Source organism: Rhinatrema bivittatum, chromosome 1 (genome assembly GCF_901001135.1).
Source record: "Rhinatrema bivittatum chromosome 1, aRhiBiv1.1, whole genome shotgun sequence".
NCBI lineage: Eukaryota > Metazoa > Chordata > Amphibia > Gymnophiona > Rhinatrematidae > Rhinatrema > Rhinatrema bivittatum.
Window position 1 is genome coordinate 291,242,482 of NC_042615.1, and position 23,157 is coordinate 291,265,638.

General features: G+C 44.9%; 1 protein-coding gene across 1 annotated transcript in view; it reads left to right on the forward strand.

Annotated features, from left to right (window-relative positions):
* Window positions 1–23,157, forward strand: part of ANK2 (ankyrin 2) — a 573,506-nt gene that overhangs the window by 88,944 nt on the left and 461,405 nt on the right. The window contains 1 exon segment of the mRNA XM_029608082.1: window positions 4,051–4,152. Coding sequence (XP_029463942.1) covers window positions 4,051–4,152 — 102 coding nt within the window.

Genomic DNA, 23,157 nt, shown 5'->3' on the forward strand with positions numbered 1-23,157 from the left:
TACTCTATGACATGACTAGAGTTAGCCAGATAAGTTATCCGGCTCACTCTGAATATCCGAGTTAGCCAGAAAACTTAGCTGACTAACTTAACTCTGCTCCAAATCACCCCTATGTAATCCAGCTAAATTTTAGACAGATAAGTGGGGAAAATATTGAAAAGTTGTCATTTATCCGGCTCAGTAACCCCCACCCCTTAGTGCCTCTGCTGGTGGACTCTCAGGGAAAGTATGGCCAAAGAGCCATGCCTTAGGTTTTTTTTTTCTTGTGTGTCTGCCTGTGTGTGTGGCCTAACTGAGTAGTGGCTCTCTCTAGGTGTGGAGTGTGTGTCTGCCTGTGTGTGTGGCCTAACTGAGTAGTGGCTCTCTCTAGGTGTGGAGTGTGTGTCTGCCTGTGTGGTGTGTGTGTGGCCTATCTGAGTAGTGGCTCTCTCGAGGTGTGGAGTGTGTGTCTGCCTCTGTGTGGTGTGTGTGGCCTATCTGAGTAGTGGTTCTCTCTAGGTTTGGAGTGTGCGTTCTGTCTGCCTGTCTCTCGCTCTGTGACTAGGTATGGTGTGTCTGTGCCTCTTTGTGTTTAAGTGCGCTGTGGCTGTGTTAGGGTATATGAGTCTGGGTGTGGAGTATCTGTGCCTCTCTATGCCTTTCTAGATGTGTGTGCAGTGTCTGTGGTTGTGGTAGTACGAGGTACCTGTTTCTGTCCATGCCCATGTTTGTGTGCTTGCTCCCTCCAGCAAAACCTGGTTAGCAGGCATGGCTTCACTGGTGGCTTGGCAACTGGCTCAAGAACTGATTGGTTGGCAAAAGAAGTTTGACACCAGTTCAGGAATCCAGGATACCCTTTCTGCGTGTATATGTGAGTGAGTGTGCATATGTATGTGTGAGTGAGCGTGTGTATGTATGTGTGTGTGTGTAACTGCATGGATAGAAGGGGTGGTGAGGTTTGAAAAGTTTGTTCCCTGCTGCTGTGCAGAGCTGCAGGAATTGAATCCCTGTTTGTGACATAGGAGGCTCCATTGTTCAGCACTTCTAGCCTTGCTGTCCTGCGCTGAGGTGGAGTGAGGTGCGAATCCGTGACTGCAGTGCAGGTTTGACAGTTGCTTTGCCATGATACTGACAAAACGGTGGGGTATAGGTGGCCGGGCCATCCAGTCCGCCACTGTTTGTCCCTAGGTTCCAGTCCAGATATTTCAATACTATCAATGAGCCAGACATCTATCCCCCATCAGTCCCCCCCTTTCCTGGAGGGCTGTGGTTGGACGCCTCAACCCTATATGACCCTGCCATTTTGTCTTCAGGGGTGTGGCTAGTGGTTGGTTTTGGTTAGAAACAGAGCAAGAAAGATGCCTGGTTTCTCCCTCCTGGCAAGGCTTCCCTGCCTCATCAGGCTTTTTCTTTTTGGAGAGGACTTCCTCTGTGCACTTCCTGACAGTGGATCCCCCTGTTGTTAGTTGCAGTGAGAGAAACCTTTTGCCGGAACCCTTTTGGGACTCCCATTTCAGGACTGAAGACGAGTGAGCCCATTCACCCCCTGAATGGGGCAAGCAGCTGTGACAGGCTTGGCGGTGTGAGATGTTTGCCGGCCTGAAGATATCTATTTTTTGTGAAGGGACTGTGTTTAAACCTTGCTCCTTTAAGGAAGGTCATCCTCGCTGGATGGACGCAGAGGATAGGGGCTGGAGATCAGTGAGCCCATTCGCACCATGAATATGGCAAGCACCTGTGACAGTAAAACATCAGTCAAGGAAGAGTTTGGTTTAAGGAAGTATTTTCTCTTTTGTTGTGAGTAGGTTATATTTAGCCACCACTTCTCACTTTTTTTTATCATGAGGAATCCCCATTTAAAACAGCTAAGACCTAAAACAAGTAAGACCTAGAGATTCCCATTCGGATCTCCACCCGTATGGGACCGAGTCACAGGTTTGGGTGTTTGGAAATGATCTGGAGACACAGGTAGGACTGTTTTTCTGTATTTGAAAGGGACCCCTCCACTAGGATTCCTGGTAGGCCACTGGGAGAGCTTTTGTACACTTAAATATCACCATGGGAAGCTCTGCTTAGGTTACCCAGGAGATACCTCTGTCTGTACTCAGTTCAGATGTAATTGCATATAAAATATACTTTAATTTGAAATTTTAACAAATCAGAAAACCTATATTTTAACATGCAGTGCCTTGTCCTGCCTGATTTGTCCCAGCAACTCTCCCCTTGGGATGCTGCAGCAATCAACACACAGAGGGAATTCCACTGCCTGGGCCATAAGTGAGCTTCCCTCCCCAATAAAAAGAATCCACCTCTGGGACAGAGAGTACAAGCCATGGGGGGAGTGCTGGCCGGAGCAGCCCCTGAAGATAAATACGTTTGTGTGCCCTTGAGATTAAAAACCCCGCTAAGGATTACATATACAGTATTTATGGGAGAAGCAGCTGTCAGTTGGTGAAGGACAACGATGATTGTTGAAATGGGGAAAAGTATTTCTGCCCATTTTGGCCTGTGTAGACCTGGCTTGCCACCTGTTGAGGCTTTCTAACTTGATAGGGCATTGCTGGTTTTGATGCTGCCATTCTTCTCCTATGTGACAGAGACGTTGCAAACTCGTGTCGGAGAGAGTAATGCAAATGAGTCAGGCTTGTGGCAGAAGTGTGGACAAGTGGTGTTTGCTTCTTGTATTGATAACATGCTGGCATGGCAGATGAGCGGTGCTTTCTGTCATATAGATGGACATGGCATACTGTGTCCTTGGGGCATGGCAATAGTAGTATCTGCAAAGGACACAGGGATGGAATCCAGCCATCCTTTTCCAGAGGGGCCTAATATCCTTAGAGTGACTTTTGTTGTCCAAGAAACCATAATGAGCCTCATGCATAATTTACTGAGCCCAATAATTCATTCCAAAACTCAGAGCACAGTCAGTCCCAAATGCCTCAGGTACGCGCTTATTATCAGTCCATTAACTGTTATTTGGCCTCCTAATGTCGTAAGGCTATCCTTTTTGATCTCAGAATAGCATTTTATATTTGGCAGACTGTTGCATGTAGTTATTGGTTGCAGTCTCCTTCCCATCCTCTAAATGGGTGAATCAAACCGTTGGTGATGCCACAGCCAAACAGGTTTTCAGGATAGCTGCAATGAATGTGCATGAAATAAATCTGCATACATTGAAGACCTAAATTATGTAACTTTATCTCATGAATATTCATTGTGAAAAAGAAACTGGCTGTGGGGTCTCCAGAACAGGGTTTGGAAGCTCCGCCCTAGTTTCCATGTTTTAAAAATCTGATGCAACATCAGAAAGGGTTTGGGAGGAGTCTGTTACGCCTTCTGCTAAAACATTATGTATTGTGAGGCCAGGTTTTAGACCCTTCCTCCTACGATCCATCAGAAATGTAATTAAAAACAAGATTTAAATTAAAAAGAAATCTGATTTACTTTCAAACCCTATTTCGGTTGCCTCCTGTTATGTGAGAGAATTCGTGAAAGATATTCAGATTTAAAACTAGGTTCAAGCCAGGGTTAGTATGTTGTTTTAATGACCATAGATCTACCAACAGTGGAGTTTTAAAAATAAAGTCTCTTTTAGGAGAGCGATTCAGCCTTATTTGATCAAACAGGACGGAAGTTTTCTACTTTGTAGGCATTCATAATGAAAGGAAAAAAAGAACATTTTATAGCAGGAATATGTGTCTATTAATCTGTCTGTCCTTCTGTGACCTAGTATCAGTGGAGAAGCCAGAGAATAGATTCAAATGAAATTTGATATTTAAGAGCCATACATAAATAAGAGTCAAAAATGATACTTTTAAGCTGTCATAAAAAGGCAGCCATTTAAATATCAAGAACACCTTTGAAAGTTTTGTGTACTCTGTGGCGTAGACCTTTCCAATCTTGTTTCTTCCAAAATATTCCTGATTTCAATATATTTCAGCAGAACCTTAAGACAACTTACCTCTTTTTCCCCTCATACACTTGCAGTTGCCTCTCAGTCTGTCACTACCATACTTCTTGTGTGTGAGTAATTTAACAGAGGTATCTTTTTCTTTCTCTTTTTTTCCCCAGTCTGACAGCAATGCAAGCTTTCTTCGTGCCGCTAGGGCTGGCAATCTGGACAAGGTAGTGGAGTACCTGAAAGGAGGAATAGACATCAACACTTGTAATCAGGTAAGAATGATGGCAGGTTTTCTGCACATGGAAAGTGTTCTAAGTAGAAATGCGTTTTCAGAATTCTGCTATAGGCCTGGGATGAACATATATACTTTGAATTCTTTTTTTTATCTCTGAAACAGTCTGGAATTTCAGTGGCACTAGAAAAAGCTGTGATGGCATAAAGTAATATCAGTGCTGAATAGTATCCTCCAACGTGAAGGACACATGAAGCTGTGTGTCAAATCACTGTCATAGAATATAGCAATGGAAAAAATGAATAGGCAGTAAAACATACTATGCTTATAAGAAAGGATTCCCTGTTGGAGACTAATCGTCTCTGCCTATTATCCATCTATGACGTTTTCTTACAGCAGTGCCGGAGTTAATGGCGCATTCTGGCTGTAAATTGCCTTGGACAGGAGGTTAATAAATATAATAAATAAATGTGGTTATTTACAAAGGGCTTACAATCCTTGACAAACTGTGATTCTAGCTTCTTGGGGCAGGAAGAGGAACACTCCAGATAACAATAGCTCTTGTTCCTGAGGTGGGAGAATTTTCCTCCCCTAGCAATGCTCTTATCACCTTTGGTTCTCATTCCTCAGGCAAGGGAGGTGGACACAGGAATGATTTCCTAGGCCTTTCAACCCTCCAAGCTGTTTCTATTGGGGTGGGCAGTGAAAGGATACTTCTGCGGGTGACCATCAAATAATTCAGTGAGCTGGAATGTAAAACATGTAGGTAGCCAAGCGAGAAATGTGTTTTTAATTAATGTGTCTAGCAATGAGATGGAAAGGCAAAACAAAACCACACAAAAAGATAAAAACATATATATATTATGGGACAATTTTCAAAGGGTTTAAGTACTTAGTTGTCAAACTAATTCTCTTTGAAAACCGACTAGTGCTGAGTTCTTAAATTTAGGAGCTTATTTTATTTTCAATAGACACCTAAATTTGGTCCCTAAAAGGTAGGCTGCTACAGGAATGGAGTTAGGGCTGAAAAAAGTTAAGTGCTCACTGATTTTCAGCACTAGGCATCGCAATCCAGTAAAATGAATTGCAGACCTAAATTTAGGAGAATTTTCAGCTGAAAATCTAGGGCCCTAAGGAGAGAATTTTCCAAAATGTATGCTACTGAGGGCTATGGTATAGGTGGCATATAAATATCTAAAATTAAAGTAGCATATATTGTAGCAATTTTCAAAAGCCCATTTACGTATGTAAAACCTTCTGAAAATTGCCTCAAGTTTAATTGAAAATCTTCCTAAATGTAGGCATGGAACTTTTTTTTATTTCAAAGTTGACTCCCTCCCCCCAAAGTCAGTGAACAGCTGTGCACTTTCAGAGGGCTGTCATAACATAATGTATAACCGCTTTGTATTCAAATATATGTTAGAAAAGGTACTCTAGATGGTGATTTTTTGGGGTTTTTTTGATAGGTAAGCACTGCTGATTCTGATGTAGAACCCAACCCCATCCCTCACAGGGCCCGTTGATTTTGTTCCAGGCTGCCCTTCTAGGGATAAATATATTGACAAAAGCTTGTGGCTAACAAAAACAGTTGTGGTTGTACTCAGCAGCACCATTTCTGATTTTCCTCTTTTTTTTTCATTTGGCTCAGTCTGTAGCTAGGGATTCCCCACTTGTAAGGATTGCTAGCCTGCTTGTCCGGAGAAAGCAGAATTGCTTACCTGTAACAGCTGTTCTTGGAGGACATGCAGGATATCAGGTCCTCACAAAACTCGCTCGCCTCCTTTTGGAGTTGGCTTCTCCAAGTACAAGGTAAGGAATGAGATCGAAGGGGCCCCTGCATGGATGCTTGGCACTGTGGCATGCTGGTGGATGAAAGTGCCCAAGTGGGGTACGCTCAAAGTCTTAGAAACATTGAGATGAAAGCCCTGAGCTGGGCTCCATCTGATGATATCACCCACTTGTGAGAACTGACATAACGCTGTTCTCGGAGAACTTCTGTTACAAGTAAGCAATTCTGCTTTTTTTAGTTTGGACATGGTCCTGCAGATCCATTTACAGGAATGCTACATCAGGGAAGACTGGCCATTTCATTCTGAACGAGCAGCAGCAGTAATTATAGTATTAGTGCTGGTAGTGGTGATGTAGTGGTAGTACTAGTCTTAGTTATAGTAAGAGTAATGGGGAACATAAGTGCCCTGCTGAGACAGACCAAAGGTCCATTGAGCCCAGCAAGAATGGCCAAATCGGGTTACTTGGAAGTGCCCTATAGATCCTAGTAGTGAGATGATATAACCCTAGAATTAGAAAAGGGTAGGTCGGTAAAGGCTTCAACCCTTATTTAAACAGATTATTTTATAAGAAAGCTAAAAAAAATATGAACTACATGGACACAGTTTTTGAAAGAGAGTAAAGAAAAGAGAATCGCTGCCCTGTTTTGTTAAGCAAAAGTAAAAATCACTATAAAAGTATAAAATCATCAAATTAGCATGCTATGGCATGGGAGCTAAACTTATCAGACTTGGACAATTGGATTCTGAAAGTTCTTGTAGATACAGGTGTGACTGAACCCCCATTCTGTCACTATATGCCTTAGTTCCATTCTCCTTTTCTAAAACATCTTGAGTTATCCATCCCCTCTTGTCCTCCTCCCACCTAGGAAAGCTAGGGATCATTCCTTTGTAACCAGCCAATTTGTGATTTAAGGTGTGGCTAGAGTCAGTGCAGAGCAGTCACCAGAGAAACAAGATGAGGAGATTTTTCCCTCCGTGGTGAGGCCTTCCTGCCTCACCAGTTTCCCCTTTTGGAGGGGGGATTCACTGTGCACATCCTGCCAGTGGTTTTAGGTATTTAGTTGCAGTGAGGATATCTTTGCGGCCTGAATCCTTTTTGGAACTTGTTCTCCATGACTGAAGACCCGTGAGCCCATTCACTCCCTGAATGAGGCAAGTCCCTGTCACAGGCTTGGCTGGGTGAGGTGCGTGAGGGCTGGAAGAACTCTACGATATAAGGACTGTATTTCACTCTCTTCCTTTGACGAAGATCATCCTCGCTGGCTGGATTCAGAGTGCAGGGGCTGAAGATCAGTGAGCCCATACTCCCCATGAACGTGGCAAGCACCTGTGACGGCAGTTTTAGAAAGACTTTTCTAGAAGAAAGTTTAACTCTTTGTTCTGAGGAGGGTTTTTCGGCCACCCCTCTTCACGGTGATCTTGGCCGGGTCAGCAGTTTCCCAACCTCTGACCTTTCAATCCGAGGAGTCACCTGTCAGAAGATCTAAAGGAATCGAGTAAGAGCAGGGAGACCACATCCGGATCTCCAACAGCAACATGGGGCCAGAATACAGGGCTGGGTGTTGGGGAAGATGCAGGACTGTAAGAGTGGAGTTTTGCTATTCTAGAAGGGGGATCCCTGACCTAGGAATCCCGGTTAAGCCACTGGGAGAGTTTTAGTGCACAGTTTACACCGCCATGGGAAGCTCCACCAGTTTGCTGAAATAAAAGGACACCTACCCACAGTGAACACTCTACCTATAAAGAAATCATCTATAACTGCACAAGTATTTAGAGATGGACTTTATTTTGCCTTAAACTAATCAGTAAATGATTATTTAACACCCAGCTCCTGGTCCTGACTGTTCTTTTGCAGCATCTCCCTCCCGGGGAGCTACAAAACACACCAGCGACACATTAAAGTTCTTTCTCACTGTCTGGGGCATAGATGAGAGTCTCCCCCCCCCCCCCCCCCCCCCCAGGGACCAAGATTCAAGCTGGGAAGGAGTCAGCTAGCCGGAGCAGCCCCAGAGGTTATAAATGTGATTGTGCGCCCTTGTGACTAAACGCCCCGGGAAAGAGTTACACAGGATTTTGCTTTATCCTAGTTTCAGGGTCATGTCTTCGTCAGAGGTTCCTGACTTAAGCAGATCAGTCCACACATCCCTACCCTTAGTCCTGCTTTTAAGAATAAGAAAGCAGCACGCTGTGTATATTGTACACTCTTCCAAAAGTACACACACAAACTTATCAAATCATCAGGCTCCTCTATTCTTGCCTTGTGTTGATTCAAAATTTTCCTCATCATTCAAAAAAATGTAAATTCTTTAAACTGTTCCTTTGTAATTCTCTCCTTAACCCCTCGAAGCAGCCCCAACAGCAAGAAAATCACAAATATCATGCCTGGTGGCATACAGTATGGTTGAGGTACAAATACACTGCTGTTACAATCAACAAATATAATTAACTGCCCACATAAGGTACTTTTTACCTGCTGGGTTTGTACCAATAATCAAAGCAAAACTAAGTGCATAGTTTTGCTTTGATTAGTACTCTAGAAAAAGTACCTGCAGAGATTTTTGCTGGCAGTTTCTGCATGAACTTTTCCCCTTGGATCTAACACACGTAGATTTTAAAGTGCCATTTACACATTTCCCTCTCTTGACCTCCATACACACTTAGGAATTCTTCCTGTCAAAGCTGGTAAAATTGCACATATTGATGGATACTTCCTGGGCTGTACAATAGATAGGCAAAATAAAATTAAGTTTGCTCTTAAAAATTTGTTTCGGTTCATGAATTTGTTTTATACATCACAGTCCTTAATTGGGTTTGTTTGAAAGAAAAAACAAAAATCAGATTTTTTAATTTCATTTGTTTTTTCAATTTACATTGAAATCAATGGGGGAAGGCCCAGACCTGCACTGGGATCCTGCCTGAGATTGGATCCCATTTCTGGGACCTGACCCAAAGCAGAATCCCATTGCTGGAGCCCAATCCAAAGTTGGGTTCCATCTACAAGTTCTATGCTTGGGCCTAGGCCTAGGCCCAATGCTGGAGCCTAGCCTGAGGCCGAATCCTAGTTTGCCAACCCAGGCCTAGGCACAGGTCTGAAGGCAGGGCCTGGCCAAGGACTGGTCCTGTCACAGAGGCTCAGGCCTAATAAGGCCCAGCCTGAGGCCAGGCCCCAGTCACAGAGGCCAGGCCCCAGTCACAGAGGCCCAGTCCTAGGCCCAAGGCCTATGGCTACACAACAAAATGGTGCTGTCTATTCTGCAGGAAGGCACCACAGTGCAGTAACTGTGGTGCAATCTCTGGCTGGAACATATTATTTTGAGTTGATGGAAGAAAGACACCAGTAGACCTGATCCTGGTCTTCTGGACCTAGCCTAGTCCTGGGCCTTAGCGATTGGGACTCTTCCTCAGGACTGGCCCCATCATTGGATCTAAACCTAGGCTCAGACCCAGGCATTGGTGATGGTGCCCAGCTTTGGCCAGGAATTGGCATTGGACCCAGCCTCAGTTGGGATTCAGCATCAGAGCTGGGCATAAGCTTGGGTCTCAGCAACTGGGACCCATCCTCAGGCTCGGCCCTGGTGTCGGACCTAGGCCCCGGCCTCAGTGATGGGACCCAGCCTCAGGCAGGCCCCAGCATTGGATCCAGGCCTAGGCTTTGGAGCTAGGCATGGGTCTCTGTGACCAGAACCTGGCCTTGGTCTGGGTTCTGGTGTCTGGTCTAGGCATAGACCCAGGTCTAGGCCTTAGAGACGGGACATGGTCTCAGCTGGGCTCCGGTGTCAGAGCTTAGATTGGGCTTTGGTGACCAGGATCCATGTTCAGGCTAGGCTCCGGTGTTAGACACAGACCTATGCATGGACCTTGGTGACAGGACATGACCTTTGCCACACCCCCAGGATGGGACTAGGCTGAGGCCTGGTCCCACTGGAGGCTTTTTTTGTTTTAAGGTTGAGTTGCAGAAATCCACTGCTTATTCTTGGGATAAGCAGCTTGAAATCTACCTACCCCTTGGGATCCTGCCAGATTCTTGTGATCTGGCTTGGCTACTGTTGGAAACAGGATACTGGGCTTGATGGACCTGTGGTCTGACCCAGTATAGCAAGTCTTATGTTCTTATGTAATCACATTTAGACAAAAATACCCCAAAATATTTTGATATTTTCAAATGAGGCTGATTTTCATTTTCTATGATTCATATGATCCGAAAATGGCCTCATTTGTTGCATTTTGCCAATTTGTTTAAACAGATGCACATCCCTAGTGGCTAAGCCACCTGAATCTACTGTAAAATATGTCCATCAGACATTGTTTATTTCTTGTGAATTATTTAAGTGTCAAATTATCAGAAAACGGCTATGTCATTAAAAAAATGCAAATATGGAATGGGGCAAGGGCTGGGATCAAAAAAGTTGTTGACAATAAATGCTCCAACCTTTCTTGTGACATTAGGATGAATGAGCTAACACACCGGAGCTAGAGTGTTTTTTCTTTCTTCTTCTGTGGGATGAGAATAGAAAATGCACCTGAAAAATGTGAGGGGAGATGTAGAGAGCAAAGTTGCTGACAGGTCCTACTTCCTCCTTTTGCCCTTCTTCTATTAGTTATGGTCGACAAACTGCATGAAATGTTAAGAATTTGCACTTTCTTACAAAGACACTGCAGGCACAGTACTTAAATGTCCCTTGTGGCTGCTCTGAGAGAACACAATAGTCTGAAGCCAAGAAATGGATATTTGACAATCCTTTTTGTTGATACTGACTGACACCTATGTTACTATTCCCCCCCAGCCCCACCACTGAAACATCAGAATTTCCATTTCTCTTTGAGTCTGGGGAAATCCATGTTGCACGGATTCTACATGTACTAACACGTTTTACTGGGTTGAGTTGGCTGTTTTCTTAGAGGTGAAAGCTGGCATCCTAGCCTTTTTATAAGTTTAATAATTTAAAATGGCTCAAATGTGTATCCCATTAAATCATCCTGTTCCCATACCATTTGCCTCCAACAAATTTAATAACATCATCCTCGTAAATATCAGAGTGATTCCATTAGATAGGAAAAAAAAAAAAAAAGACAGCCATCTTCATTTGGACACCAGCAGGTTGAAACACTTAGCACTTTTTATTATTAAAATGTCTTTAAACACTTTTAGGTTGATTGATTATGTTACCATGCATTGATGTGTGATAGCCTATATTATTAGAGAATAGGCCGCATAAGAAATAATGATAATTACGGTAAATAACTATGTAATAATACAGTGGGGCACTTTAGTGAATCCGCCTGAGAATGTTTTTTTTATTATTTTTTTAATCTTTCTTTCTCACACACATTCTAAAGGCTCAAGCCTACATAGAAACATAGAAATGATAACAGACAAGGACCAAGTGGTCCATCCAGTCTGCCCAGCAAGCTTATGATAGCATCAAAAGTATCAGGTTTATTGGTTAAGGATAGAAACCAATCCTTATTAAGGATTCGTTAAGGATTGAGCCCTGCGGAGCCGCCATATTTTTTCGTCAAATCGGTTAAAATTCAAACGTTTCTGTTGAAACCCTTCTTTAAGGTTACATTGCCTATATTTGCAAGATTCATTTGCTCTGGACCCCCTCTGTAGGGCTCTACATTGATTTGTGACGCTTCACATTCAACATATCTCAAGTCACACATTCCACCGTTTTACCATTGGGTTTCTCCCTCCCGATGCAGCCCTTGTGGCGAAACATGGTCCGTGTCGGGGGACCTAAAGACCTCTGCAAAAATATCACTTAATAAATGAAGGATGTGTTGATCTCAAGTTTGATTTATTGAATCCTTTAAAATTGGATCCATGAACCTTTACATCCGCTATACCCTCTTCTGTGGTGTTTACCTAACTGTATACCGCTCATCACCTCCACTCTTTATTAGCTAAGGATAGAAATAGCTACATCAGCAAGTTACCCCCATTTTTATTTGTTTTCCCAGATCTTAAAATTTAGTGTCCTTGTTGGTTGCTGGCTGAATCTCATTCCCATTTTTTTCTTTTCCCCTTACCATTAAAGCAGAGATCAATATTGGAGCAGAGAGCAATACTGGAGTTGCATCAACAGTATTGAAGGCTTATTGGTTAAGGGTAGTAACCGTCACTCCAGCAAGTTACCCCCATGCACTTTTTTCTTCATTTGCATCCTCTAGCCTTTAGGGATCCATAGTGTTTATCCCGTTCCCCTTTAAAATCTTTCACTGTTTTTGTCTTCACCTCCTCCTCCAGAAGGGCATTCCAGGCATCCACCACCCTCTCCATGAAGAAACATTTCTTGATGCTAGTTCTGAGTCACAGTACCTTTCTTTTTTTGTTAGGTGAAAATAGATTATGGGCATAATATTTTCCTACTTGAAAACTTTATCTTACTGGATTTCTTTTAGATATTCCCTGCAAGCAGTCATTACATACTGTCTGCTGTAAGAGCTTCGTTCACACAAATTCATATCTTAGAAATTTCCAGCAGAAGGTTATCCACTGACTGGTGAACAAAAAATAAATACCTTCTAGGAAAAAAAGAAAAGAAAATCTATTCGGAGGCTTTGAATATCATGGGAAAATAAAATAAACCCTTTTCACACGAGTTTTAAGGCTGGTGCCAGGTCAGATTCACACGATATACATTTCCTAGCATGTAGCCAGATGGACTCAGGACCAATGGATTATGCTCCATTGCCAGCAGATGGAGGCGGAATCAGGTTGCAAAGCTAATGTCACAGAACACATACTCCTGCAGTGACCTCAGCTCCCCAGTATTCTCCGTCTCCAGCAGATGGTGGATGTACCCCTTCCTATGGAGATTGCTGTACTTTTTGGAAGGAGAAATTCTACATTATAAATTGAAGAAAATTCATCCCTGCTCTCCTGCAGTGATACCTAAAGGTCCCTCCCCCAGTTGAGAATTCCTGAGGCGATTTCCAAGATCCCTCAGAGGTGTACCTTGGTCCAGTAGCCAGTGCCCGGAGTGGACTTTGCTACTTAGGCAGCTGAAAGGCAACGGGTGCAGAAAGCCAAGCGCGGCGGTGAAGGCCAAAGCCATCTCCTCCCTCAGCCGGATAGCATCTCTGTACTCAGCCGGTAAGCACTGAACCCAGGTAAGTTTAAAAAAAAAAAAGAAACGGAAGAAGATTTACCTCCTGATTCAGAGACAATTAGAGGGATTTTCAGTAGGACTCCCCTCTGTCTCCATGCTCGGTGTGCCATACCGACATTGTTCACACTCTCGTTGGGGTAAGGGGAATTGGGCTTCTGAGCAGTTTGAGCAGCTCCGTGGGCTAGGCCCCACTGTATGTTTGGTCGGCACATGGCGTGCTAGGTCGCAGTGGCGCCATCTTATGTGCATTTCTGTACATGCTGAATTGCCCTCCATAGGACATCAGTATGTGCAGTGCATCGGCTCTGCGCACAAGCTGCGTGTGTAATGTTGGGAGCCTTACCAAGGGTATCCCTGGTAGGGACCCGGATGGTACAGACAAAGAGGAGGATCCAGATTCCTTGGAAGATGGGGAAAATCCCCCATGGGTTAGAACCATATCAGACCATGTTACAGTTCTTTCACAGAGACAAATTGCCAGCCCTGGTTTCCCAAACCCTGAAGATGCTAGGAATTTCCTGGGGCAGATTCTATGATGGAACAAAAGAAAAACCCCATTCTGATTTCCCTGTGGAAAGCTTCTTGCTATTTTCATAAGAACATAAGAACATGCCATACTGGGTCAGACCAAGGGTCCATCAAGCCCAGCATCATGTTTCCAACAGTGGCAATCCAGGCTTAAGAACCTGGCAAGTACCCAAAAACTAAGTATATTCCATGTTACTGTTGCTAGTAATAGCAGTGGCTATTTTCTAAGTCTACTTAATTAATAGCAGGTAATGGACTTCTCCTCCAAGATGGACGCCATCCAGGAGTTGATAAATCTAGAATGGGATGCCCCAGAAGAAAGTTTTAAAGGGTGCCAAGCATTGGAAGCTCTATACCCTCTGGACCCGGTGGTAAGAAAAAGTTTGTGTTTCCCTAAAGTGGATGCACTGGTCTATGTCATCTCTAAGCGAACAACTATCCCGGTGGAGAGAGGAGCTGCCTTAAAGGATGCACCTGATAGACGGATTGAGTCTATCCTTAAACAGAGGATTACTTACAAATTGCTTCCTGTTGCGCTCTGGTGGCTCATTCGTGTCTACTTCTGTCTCAGGAGATGGATGACTCGGGATGAATTCCAGAGTGGAAATGGAACCTGCTGCTCCCTTTTTAGCAGATGCAGGCTCTGATTAGGTCCATACTTCAGCCAAAGGAGTGGCCTCAGTAGTGGTGGCCAGACGACAGCTATGGCTGCAGAATTCATCAGCTGACGCAACCTCCAAAGCTAATCTTACAAAGATGAGCTTTAAAGGAATACCCCTATTCGGGAGCGAGTTGGAAAAGCTGGCAATAAATGGGGCAAATCTCCAGTCCCTCAGTTACTGGGAGGTAAGAAGAAGCAGTTATAGCACCCCTTGCCTATGAGGAGTCATTCCAGGGGTTCCCTTTGTTTTCACCCCTACAGAAATTCAACTTTTCATAGGCCTCGACCTCTTGGGAGGTCTCAGTCCTTTCGTACATGGCAGCCCAAGAGAGGGGCAGGTTTGGTTTCAGGATTGTCCCAAACCCCCCCAGTGAAAGTTTACCGACCCACCTTCGGGATGAGGAGATAGGGGATCATTTGTTTCTCTTTTACCAATGGTGGGTCAAGGTCACTTCTGACAAATGGGTACTGGAAGACATACGAGAAGGATGTGCGCTGGAATTCCACAGCACTCCTCAAGACATATTCATGATGTCTCCTTGCCACTCCCAGCACAAGAAGCAGGCAGTGGAGATTACACTTCTAAGGCTCCTCAAGATAAGGGTTGTCATCCCAGTACCTACGCCCCAGAAAAATGCAGGGCATTATTCCATTTATTTTGTTGTACCCAAGAGGGAAGGCTCCTTTCAACCCATCCTAGAGCTCAAGAGCATCGACCATCACCTACGAGTGACTTATTTTCACATGGAGACCTTATGCTTCATGATAATGGTCATACAATTGGGAGAGTTCCTAACCTTCCTGAACCTATCCGAAGCCTACCTATATATATTCCAATCTGATGAGAACACCAAAGTTTCCTACGTGTTGTGGTACTGGGTCACCATTATCCTGTTCGTGCGCTGCCCTTTGGCCTAGCCACCACCCCCAGAACGTTTTCCAAGATTATGGTGGTCGGGGTGACAGTGTTGAGGAAAAATGGGATTCTGGTGCACCCGTACTTGGATGATTGGCTGATCTGGGCCAAGTCCGTGGAAGAGAGCCTCCTGGCGACCAACAGGGTGATCTCCTTGCTATAGGAACTCTGTTGGGTAGTAAAGGTAGCCAAGAGCAGCCTCAAGCCTTCCCAGTCCTTGGATTATCTGGAAATCCAGTTCGACCCCAGGCAAGGCAATGTCTTTCTTCCGGCCACACAGATACAGAAGTTGAGGTTCCAAGTATATCAGTTGGTGAACACGGTACACCCGATGGTGTGGAGTTATCTCCAAGTTCTTGGTTTGATGGCGGCAACCTTGGAAATAGTGCCATGGGCAAGAACACACATGCACCCACTTCAATTCTCCACATTTAGAATCCACAGTCCCAAAACTATTCAGTTTGTCTCTACTTACCAATGGCAGTCTGTTCTCGCCTCCAGTGGTGGTTGCAGGAAGCTCATCTGAGCAGGGTTGTGTCCCTGTCCTCCCTGAACTGGCTGGTCCTCTCAACAGATGTGAGTCTCTGGGGCTGGGGAGCTCACTGTCAGGCACTGATGGCCCAGGGACTTTGGACGGAAGAAGAGGCTCTCTGGAACATCAAACATCTGGAAGCCCAAGCTGTCAGATTGGCATGTTTACAGTTCAGCCACAGACTCCAGATCCAAGAGGTCTGCGTGATATCGGACAACGCAACGACGGTAGCCTACATCAACCACCAGGGAGGAACCAAGAGCCAGCAAGTATCACAGGAGATAGACCTCCTTATGGAATGGGCAGAAGTACATCTACAGATGATCTCGTCCTCCCACATCGCAGGAAAAGACAACATCAGAGCAGACTTTCTAAGCAGGAAGAGTCTGGACCCAGGAGACTGGGTGTTGTTAACCAAAGCATTTCATCTGATAGTGGATCGCTGAGGCCCCCCATCATTCGACCTGTTGGCCGCATCTCACAATACAAAGGTTTCTCAATTCTTCAGTTGCAGAAGAGATCCGTGGTCCCTGGGAATCCACACTACAGATCTGGCCTGAAGACGATACACCTTCCATCCATAGCTCCTGTTGGGCAGGGTCATTCACAGAATCGAGCAGCACAGGGGACTAGGCCTACTAGTGGCCCCAGATTGGCCCAAGTGTCCATGGTATGTGGACATGCAGCGATTCCTGGTGGAGAATCCCCTGTCCCTCCCACCGCACAGGGACATGTTGCAGGAGGGACAGGTCCTTCATGAGGATCCGATTCAATTCTTGAGAGGGCTTGCCTGATGAAGCAGGGATATTTAGTGGCGGTAGTTGTTACCTTACTCTACGCTCAGAAGACCTGATGCGAGGAACGCGGTGTCCTCCCCCGAGTGGTCAAAATCCCTCTTATTCTGGAATTCTTGCAGGATGGCTTGAATAAAGGTTTGTCAACTCCTTGAAGGTGCAGGTAGCAGTTCTCTCCTGTTTCAGGGGTAATGTGAATGGGGCTTCCCTGTTGACCCATCTTGACGTGGTCCATTTTTTGAAGAGAGTGAAGCACCTTCAACCTCCCATATGGTTACCGGTTCCCTTTTGGAATCTCAATTTAGTACTGGAATTCTTGGCATGACCATCATTTCAGCTGCTGCAAAGTCTTTCCTTGCATTTATTGACCTTGAATACAGTGTTCCTGGTGGCTGTATGCTTAGCACATTGCATCTCTGAACTGCAGGTGTTGTGCCAGCAGCCGTTTCTCCGGATGACGTCTCCAGGTGCATTATAGCTATATACCATCCCATTCTTCTTGACCAAAGTAGTCTCGGAGTTTCATTTGAATCAGTCCATTTTGTTGCCATCCCAAGATAAATTCAAGGAAGCGGAGGAATATCATCTCCTCTGTCATTTGGATGTCAAGAGAATTTTAGGGTGGTATCTGGAAGTCTCAGAACCGGTCTGAAAGACTGACCACCTCTTTGTCCTTCACGGTGGAAGGAAGCAGGGTGAACCAGCTTTATGGGCTATCATAGCTTGCTGAATTAAGGCAGTGGTCACAGGAGCCTATTGGAGGCTGGAAAGCTATTACCTTCTCAGATTAGAGCTCATTCCACTAGGGCTCAGGCGGTCTCATGGACGGAAGTTAAACTGCTGTCTCCCGTTGATATCTGCTGAGTGGCGACGTGGTCCTCCTTGCACACTTTCTCCAGGTTTTATTGCCTGGACGTACAGGCCTGAGAGGATGCAGCCTTTGCACAGGTGGTGTTCACTAGACTGCGGGCAGCCTCCCGCCCTGTTCGGGAGTAGCTTTTGTACATCCCATTGGTCCTGAGTCTATCTGGCTACATGCTAGGAAATGGAGAAAATACTTATCTGAAAATTCATTTTCTTTAGTGTAGACAAATGGACTCAGCATCCTGCCCTCGGATGTCCAAGAACTGCACTACGGGTCCTCCCGTGTAGTGGGCCTTGAATCCAAGTAATCACGGGTGAGTGTTCTTCCAGTTCCTAGATTAGGGTACCTATATTTTTACTGGCGTTCAGTGTTTATGGTTGAATATAGTTACAGTTATCCATTTTTAATCATATTTTTAATCAAGTCTTTTCACTAGTATGTCCACAGTAGCTTTTGAAGAGAATACCGGGGCGCTGAGGTCACTGCAGGTGTACATGAACTGTGACGTCAGCTTTATAGCTTGAGTCCACCTCCATCTGCTGGTAGGGGAACATAAGCCATTGGTCCTGAGTCCATCTGTCTACACTAAGGAAAACAAAATTATCAGGTAAGTAATTTCTCCATTATCAGCTTCATTAGGACATACATGACCTTATCCCTTCCCTGATACATAGAGATGCTTTCATGATTTCTCCAATATCTGACATTGTGCAGAGGAAATGCACAGAACATGCTCCAGCTATGATGCTAGCTCAAACTAGGGGCAAGATGCTAAAAACATACTCCACAGTGCTTCATTTTATTGTGCTTCAAACTGCTTACATGCCCAATTCCAAGGAATCAATAGGGGAAAAAAAATAATTCCTGGCAGAAAAAAACATGCTCACAATTAAAGGAAGGTTAAAAGGAATGTTATTCTGAACAAAGGCATGTTTGAATCTGAAATCTACTACATATAAATGAAATGTCTTGTATCCTTTACATACTTTGCCTTGGCTTCATTATGAATATTCAATTTAGAAACATTCCATGTCTGGTTTTTCCTACTCTGAAATTTCAAGCAGCCCTCTGTTTCTCCTAGAGTAGGATGCCTTGACAGCTCAGAATGGACTATCCATAGCAATGTACCACAGGAAGGGTAAGGGCCAGGGAAAGGGATGATGATCATCTACCTCGCATAACACAATCATCCTCAGATGAGCTCCAAAGTCAATATATAAACTATTGGAATTCTTTCAATTATACATTTTGATTTTATGGAAAATCAGTATAACAAAATACATTTATGTTTACATTTTAAGGTATACACAAATCAGGTCATAGGTATACACAAATCAGGTCATAAGAATATAAGATTGCCATATTGGGTTAGTTCAAATGACCAGACTAGGAGCTGGTACTAGGTACAAACTGGGAGCAGGGGCTAAGTGCAGACAGGGGGGCTGGGACTAAGTACAGACTGGACTGGAGATCAGCTGGAGTTGAGGGCAAGGCCAGGACCAGAGGCAAGGGCAAAGCCTGGGAGAGATAACACGGACTGGATTGAACAGGTCAAGACAAAGACAGGACTGAACGAAAACCAGACAAGGACTAGACAACTGAAAAGACTAGACAGGCAACAGGAAACAAGAAAGCCCAAACAGGGTGTAAGGCTGGCTAGGTGAACCTAGAAGATCCAAAGGCCACATGGTAAGAAAGAAAAACCCAAGAGGGCACAGAGCATGGCAGGGATGCCCGAGAGGCCCCTGAGTAAGGCCAGAAGGTCTGGAAGGGCCCAGAGCAAGGCAAGAGGCCAAAAATATACCTCCGAGAGAAGCCACAAGGCAAGGCAGGATGACTGGGTAGGCCACAAGGCAAGGTAGAATAGTGAGAAGGAGGTGGCCAGGTCAAGGAGTCTAGGTGACTCCATGAATAGGCCCTGAGGGAATGGACAGGCTAGGTTAATAGGGCTGGGGCTGAGGCATCAGGTGATCTGAGAAGTGGTGATTTGTTCAGCTGGGACGGAGGCTCACTGAGGACCCCTGGTGGAGGGGAGGCTGCGCAACAGACAAAACCATGGCATGTAGAGGCTACATTGCAGGCAAAACTATGACATTAGTAAATTCATTCTGTGTCCCCTAGTCCTTGTAATTTTTGAAAGAGTAAACAACCAATTCATTCTTACTCATTCCACCCCACTCATCATTTTAGAAACCTCTATCATATCTCCCCTCAGCTGTCCTTTCTCTAAGCTGAAGAGCCTTTCCTCATAGTAAAATTGTTCCATCCTCTTTATCATTTTGGTCACCCATCTCTGTAGCTTTTCTAATTTATTTAAGATGTGGTGACCAGAATTGCACATATGAAGTGATATAGAGGCATTACGATGTTCTCTATTTTATTCTCTATTCCTTTCCTAATAATTCCTAACATTCTTTACGCTTTCATGGCTGTTGCAGCACACCGATCAGAAGATTTCAACAATGACGCATAGATCTTTTCTGAATAGTGACTCCTAATGTGGAACTGTTGCAACCGTCCCTTCCCGACGGCTTCACTCCGCCTACCTTTCTCTCTTTGCACCTCCTCTCGTTATGGATGGACGCCTGGCTGCTACGGCATCTGCCTGCTGTCCTCTCTGGCGTCCCCAGACCGGCTTAGGCGCTGCCTCCCGCCATGCTCTGCTGGTACCTTAGGGCGTGCGCGCCGCATGGCCCTCACTCTTATTTTCTACTTGGCGTGAACCTCAGGGGCGTCCCCCTGTGATGACGTCACACTGCCCGGATATTTAAAGCCTACATTGTTTGCTAGCCTTTGAGTTAGCAAGGGGTATCTTACAGATGGGATTCGCTCTCTGGTACGGTACCAGCTACTCTGCCTCTCCAATTTTCCATTGGACTCTTAACGCTAACGGGGTACCCGCTCCTCGGGGGCCTCACTTGCTTTTCAGGTCGCTATCAGGAAACCGGTACTCGCTCCTTGAGGGCCCATGTTCCCTGACTCGCTGCCTGCTCCTACCTTCTCTTCTGCCTGGAAGAATTCGCTATCTTCAACACCAGTGAGTACTACCATCTTCACCTCAAAGCTGTTCCCTGGAACCAGGAGGCAGGCTCCTCGAGAGCCTGCCTCCGTTTCAGCCCTAGTGCCATCTCCTACGTGGAACCGCTGTGTGAGTACATTACCTTCAAGCCTCTCCGCTCTCAGGGATCAGGTACTCGCCCCTCATTATTCTCAGTTCTTTCCACTATAGCACTGCTACCGGAGGAGTCGCTGTTCCAGCGCCTGAGGGATACTAGCCCAGCCGGGCTACTTCAGCTGCTCACCACTGCCACTTCCGGTGGCTTCACCACATTGTCTAATAAAAGATCAATCTCTGTGTTTGTGTGTCCTAAGCTGAGCCTGACCTGTGGCCCCTCACGGGACTTCCCCCCCTGGGCATAGTCAGCTGCCACAGTGTCCAAAGGTCCACCCGAAACCTCACTAATTATAACAGATTGCTAACTCCATGGATCCAGCACAGCTCAATGCCTTACAGGCCGTCCCTGGCCTGGCCCTGCACATTGCTAAACAACAAGATGCATTGGAGAAACTCACTTCAGCGTTTCATCAGCTACAAGCACAGAAGACGCAAGGCGCTACTTCCAGTAATGAAGGTCAGTTACCTGAAGTAACTATAAAGACTATAGTTATATAGTATATAGTTATATAGTATATAGTTATATAGTATAAAGTTATAAAGTATATAGTTATAAAGTATATAGTTATAAAGTAACTATAAAGACTATAAAAACTATCATTTCCCAAGACGACAATAACGGACTAACCAATACACTAATCACTTCACAATTAAATATCTCCCCACACGTGAGAGACCTCGGCGTTATGCTTGATAGTCAGTTCAACCTTAAAAAATTTGTCAACACAACCACAAAAGACTGTTTCTTTAAATTACAAGTCTTGAAAAAGCTGAGACCCCTCCTCCACTTTCAGGACTACCGCACGGTGCTTCAATCCATAATTTTCTCAAAAATCGACTACTGCAATTCGCTCCTTCTAGGTCTCCCAGCAAACACAATCAGACCCCTTCAGATGGTACAGAACTCCGCTGCCAGAATCCTGACTAATACTAACAGAAGAGAGCACATCACACCCATACTTCGAAGCCTACACTGGCTACCCATCAAATTCAGAATTCTCTACAAAGTCCTTACGATGATTCATAAAGCCACTCACAACCTAACTCCTCTTGATCTTAATTTTCCTTTTCGTCCCCATGAATCTTCCAGACCAGTCAGATCTGCCTACAAAGACACTCTCTACGCCCCCCCCCCCAGTAAAGACCACCTTTAGGAAACGTGCCCTATCCACCGCTGGTCCCTCACAACGGAATGCTCTTCCCCCAGATTTCAGACAAGAACCATGCCATCTAACGTCCAAAAAAAATCTCAAAACTTGGCTTTTCAGTCAGGCGTTTCCTTAACCGGAGGAACCTCCCACCAACCAGGAATGGCTCTCATCTCCACTCTGGTTGTACTCACCATCTGGACTAGAATGGACTGCTCTTAAGAGCGTAGTATCGGCCATAAGCTCTATTTTATATGTATTCGCATTTATTTGCTTCAAGTCAGATTTTGTTCATTCGACAGTTTCTCTAATAGTAAATTTAGTTCTACCCTGTTCTCCCAGTTCATTGTAACCCCTGTTCATTGTAATGCTTTTTGCAATGTTCTTTGTTTCACTGTAAACCGATATGATATGTAATTTCTCTACATGAATGTCAGTATATAAAAGTTCTAAATAAATAAATAAATAAATAAATAAATATGGTACCTCTGGCTGCTCCAGTTCGTTTCTCTGGAGAGATTCAAAGAACTAGAGGTTTCCTAAACAATGCTGCATGCATTTCACATTGCAGCCTGCACACTTCCCCACAGTCTACACCAAGACTACTTATATTCTAACTTATCTTGATTGAAGGGTCTTGTCTTGGGCTTCAACGCTGTGGGAACGTAAGGATCCAATCCGCAGGATATTGATGGATTTCTAGAATTATTTAAATCAATTTTTGATTATCCTGCTCGAGTGGCTGTTGCTGATTCTGACCTGGTGGACCTGAAGCAAGGCAACCGACCACTGGCTGATTTTGCAACAGAGTTCAAGACTCTTGCTACCAAATTATTCTGGGAACCTAGATGCCTGAAAACTCTCTTCTTCAGAGGTCTGAATACCCGCTTGAAGGACGAGCTTGCCGCTTGTGAGACACCTGACTCACTGGATGAACTAGTGGCTTTGGCTACTAGAATTGACCACCGGCTTCATGATAAGGTGAAAGAACTCAAGCCTACTAAAGGACAGGTTCAGAAGGAGACTCGTACTAAACTTGCACTTTGGATGGTTCCAGCAGTACCTGTTGCCAATGGAGAAGAACCGATGCATCTTGGTCGCAGTCATTTGACTTCAAAAGAGAGAAGACTTTGGAAGAGGCATGGCCTATGTTTGTACTGTGGACAAGCTAGTCATGATGTCCCAAAATGCCCTATTCATCCGGAAAACGGATGGGCCTAAGTCCTGCAGGAGGACTGTTCTTAGGCCTTACCATGCCTTCTCCTCCACTCTCTCTACCAGTCTCCCTGACTCGCGGACCATCTACAATCCAAACTCTTGCCCTGGTGGATTCAGGGGCAGGAGGCAATTTTATACTTCAACGCCTAGTGGAACATTTGAGGATTTCCCTCGTTACTTTGGAAGCTCCACTACTCGTCATCTATCCATGGAGAGCCTTTGCCCGGTGATGTGACTTGTTGCACTGAACCAGTGACTCTTCACACCGGAGCCCTCCATACGGAGACAATTCCCTTCTTTGTG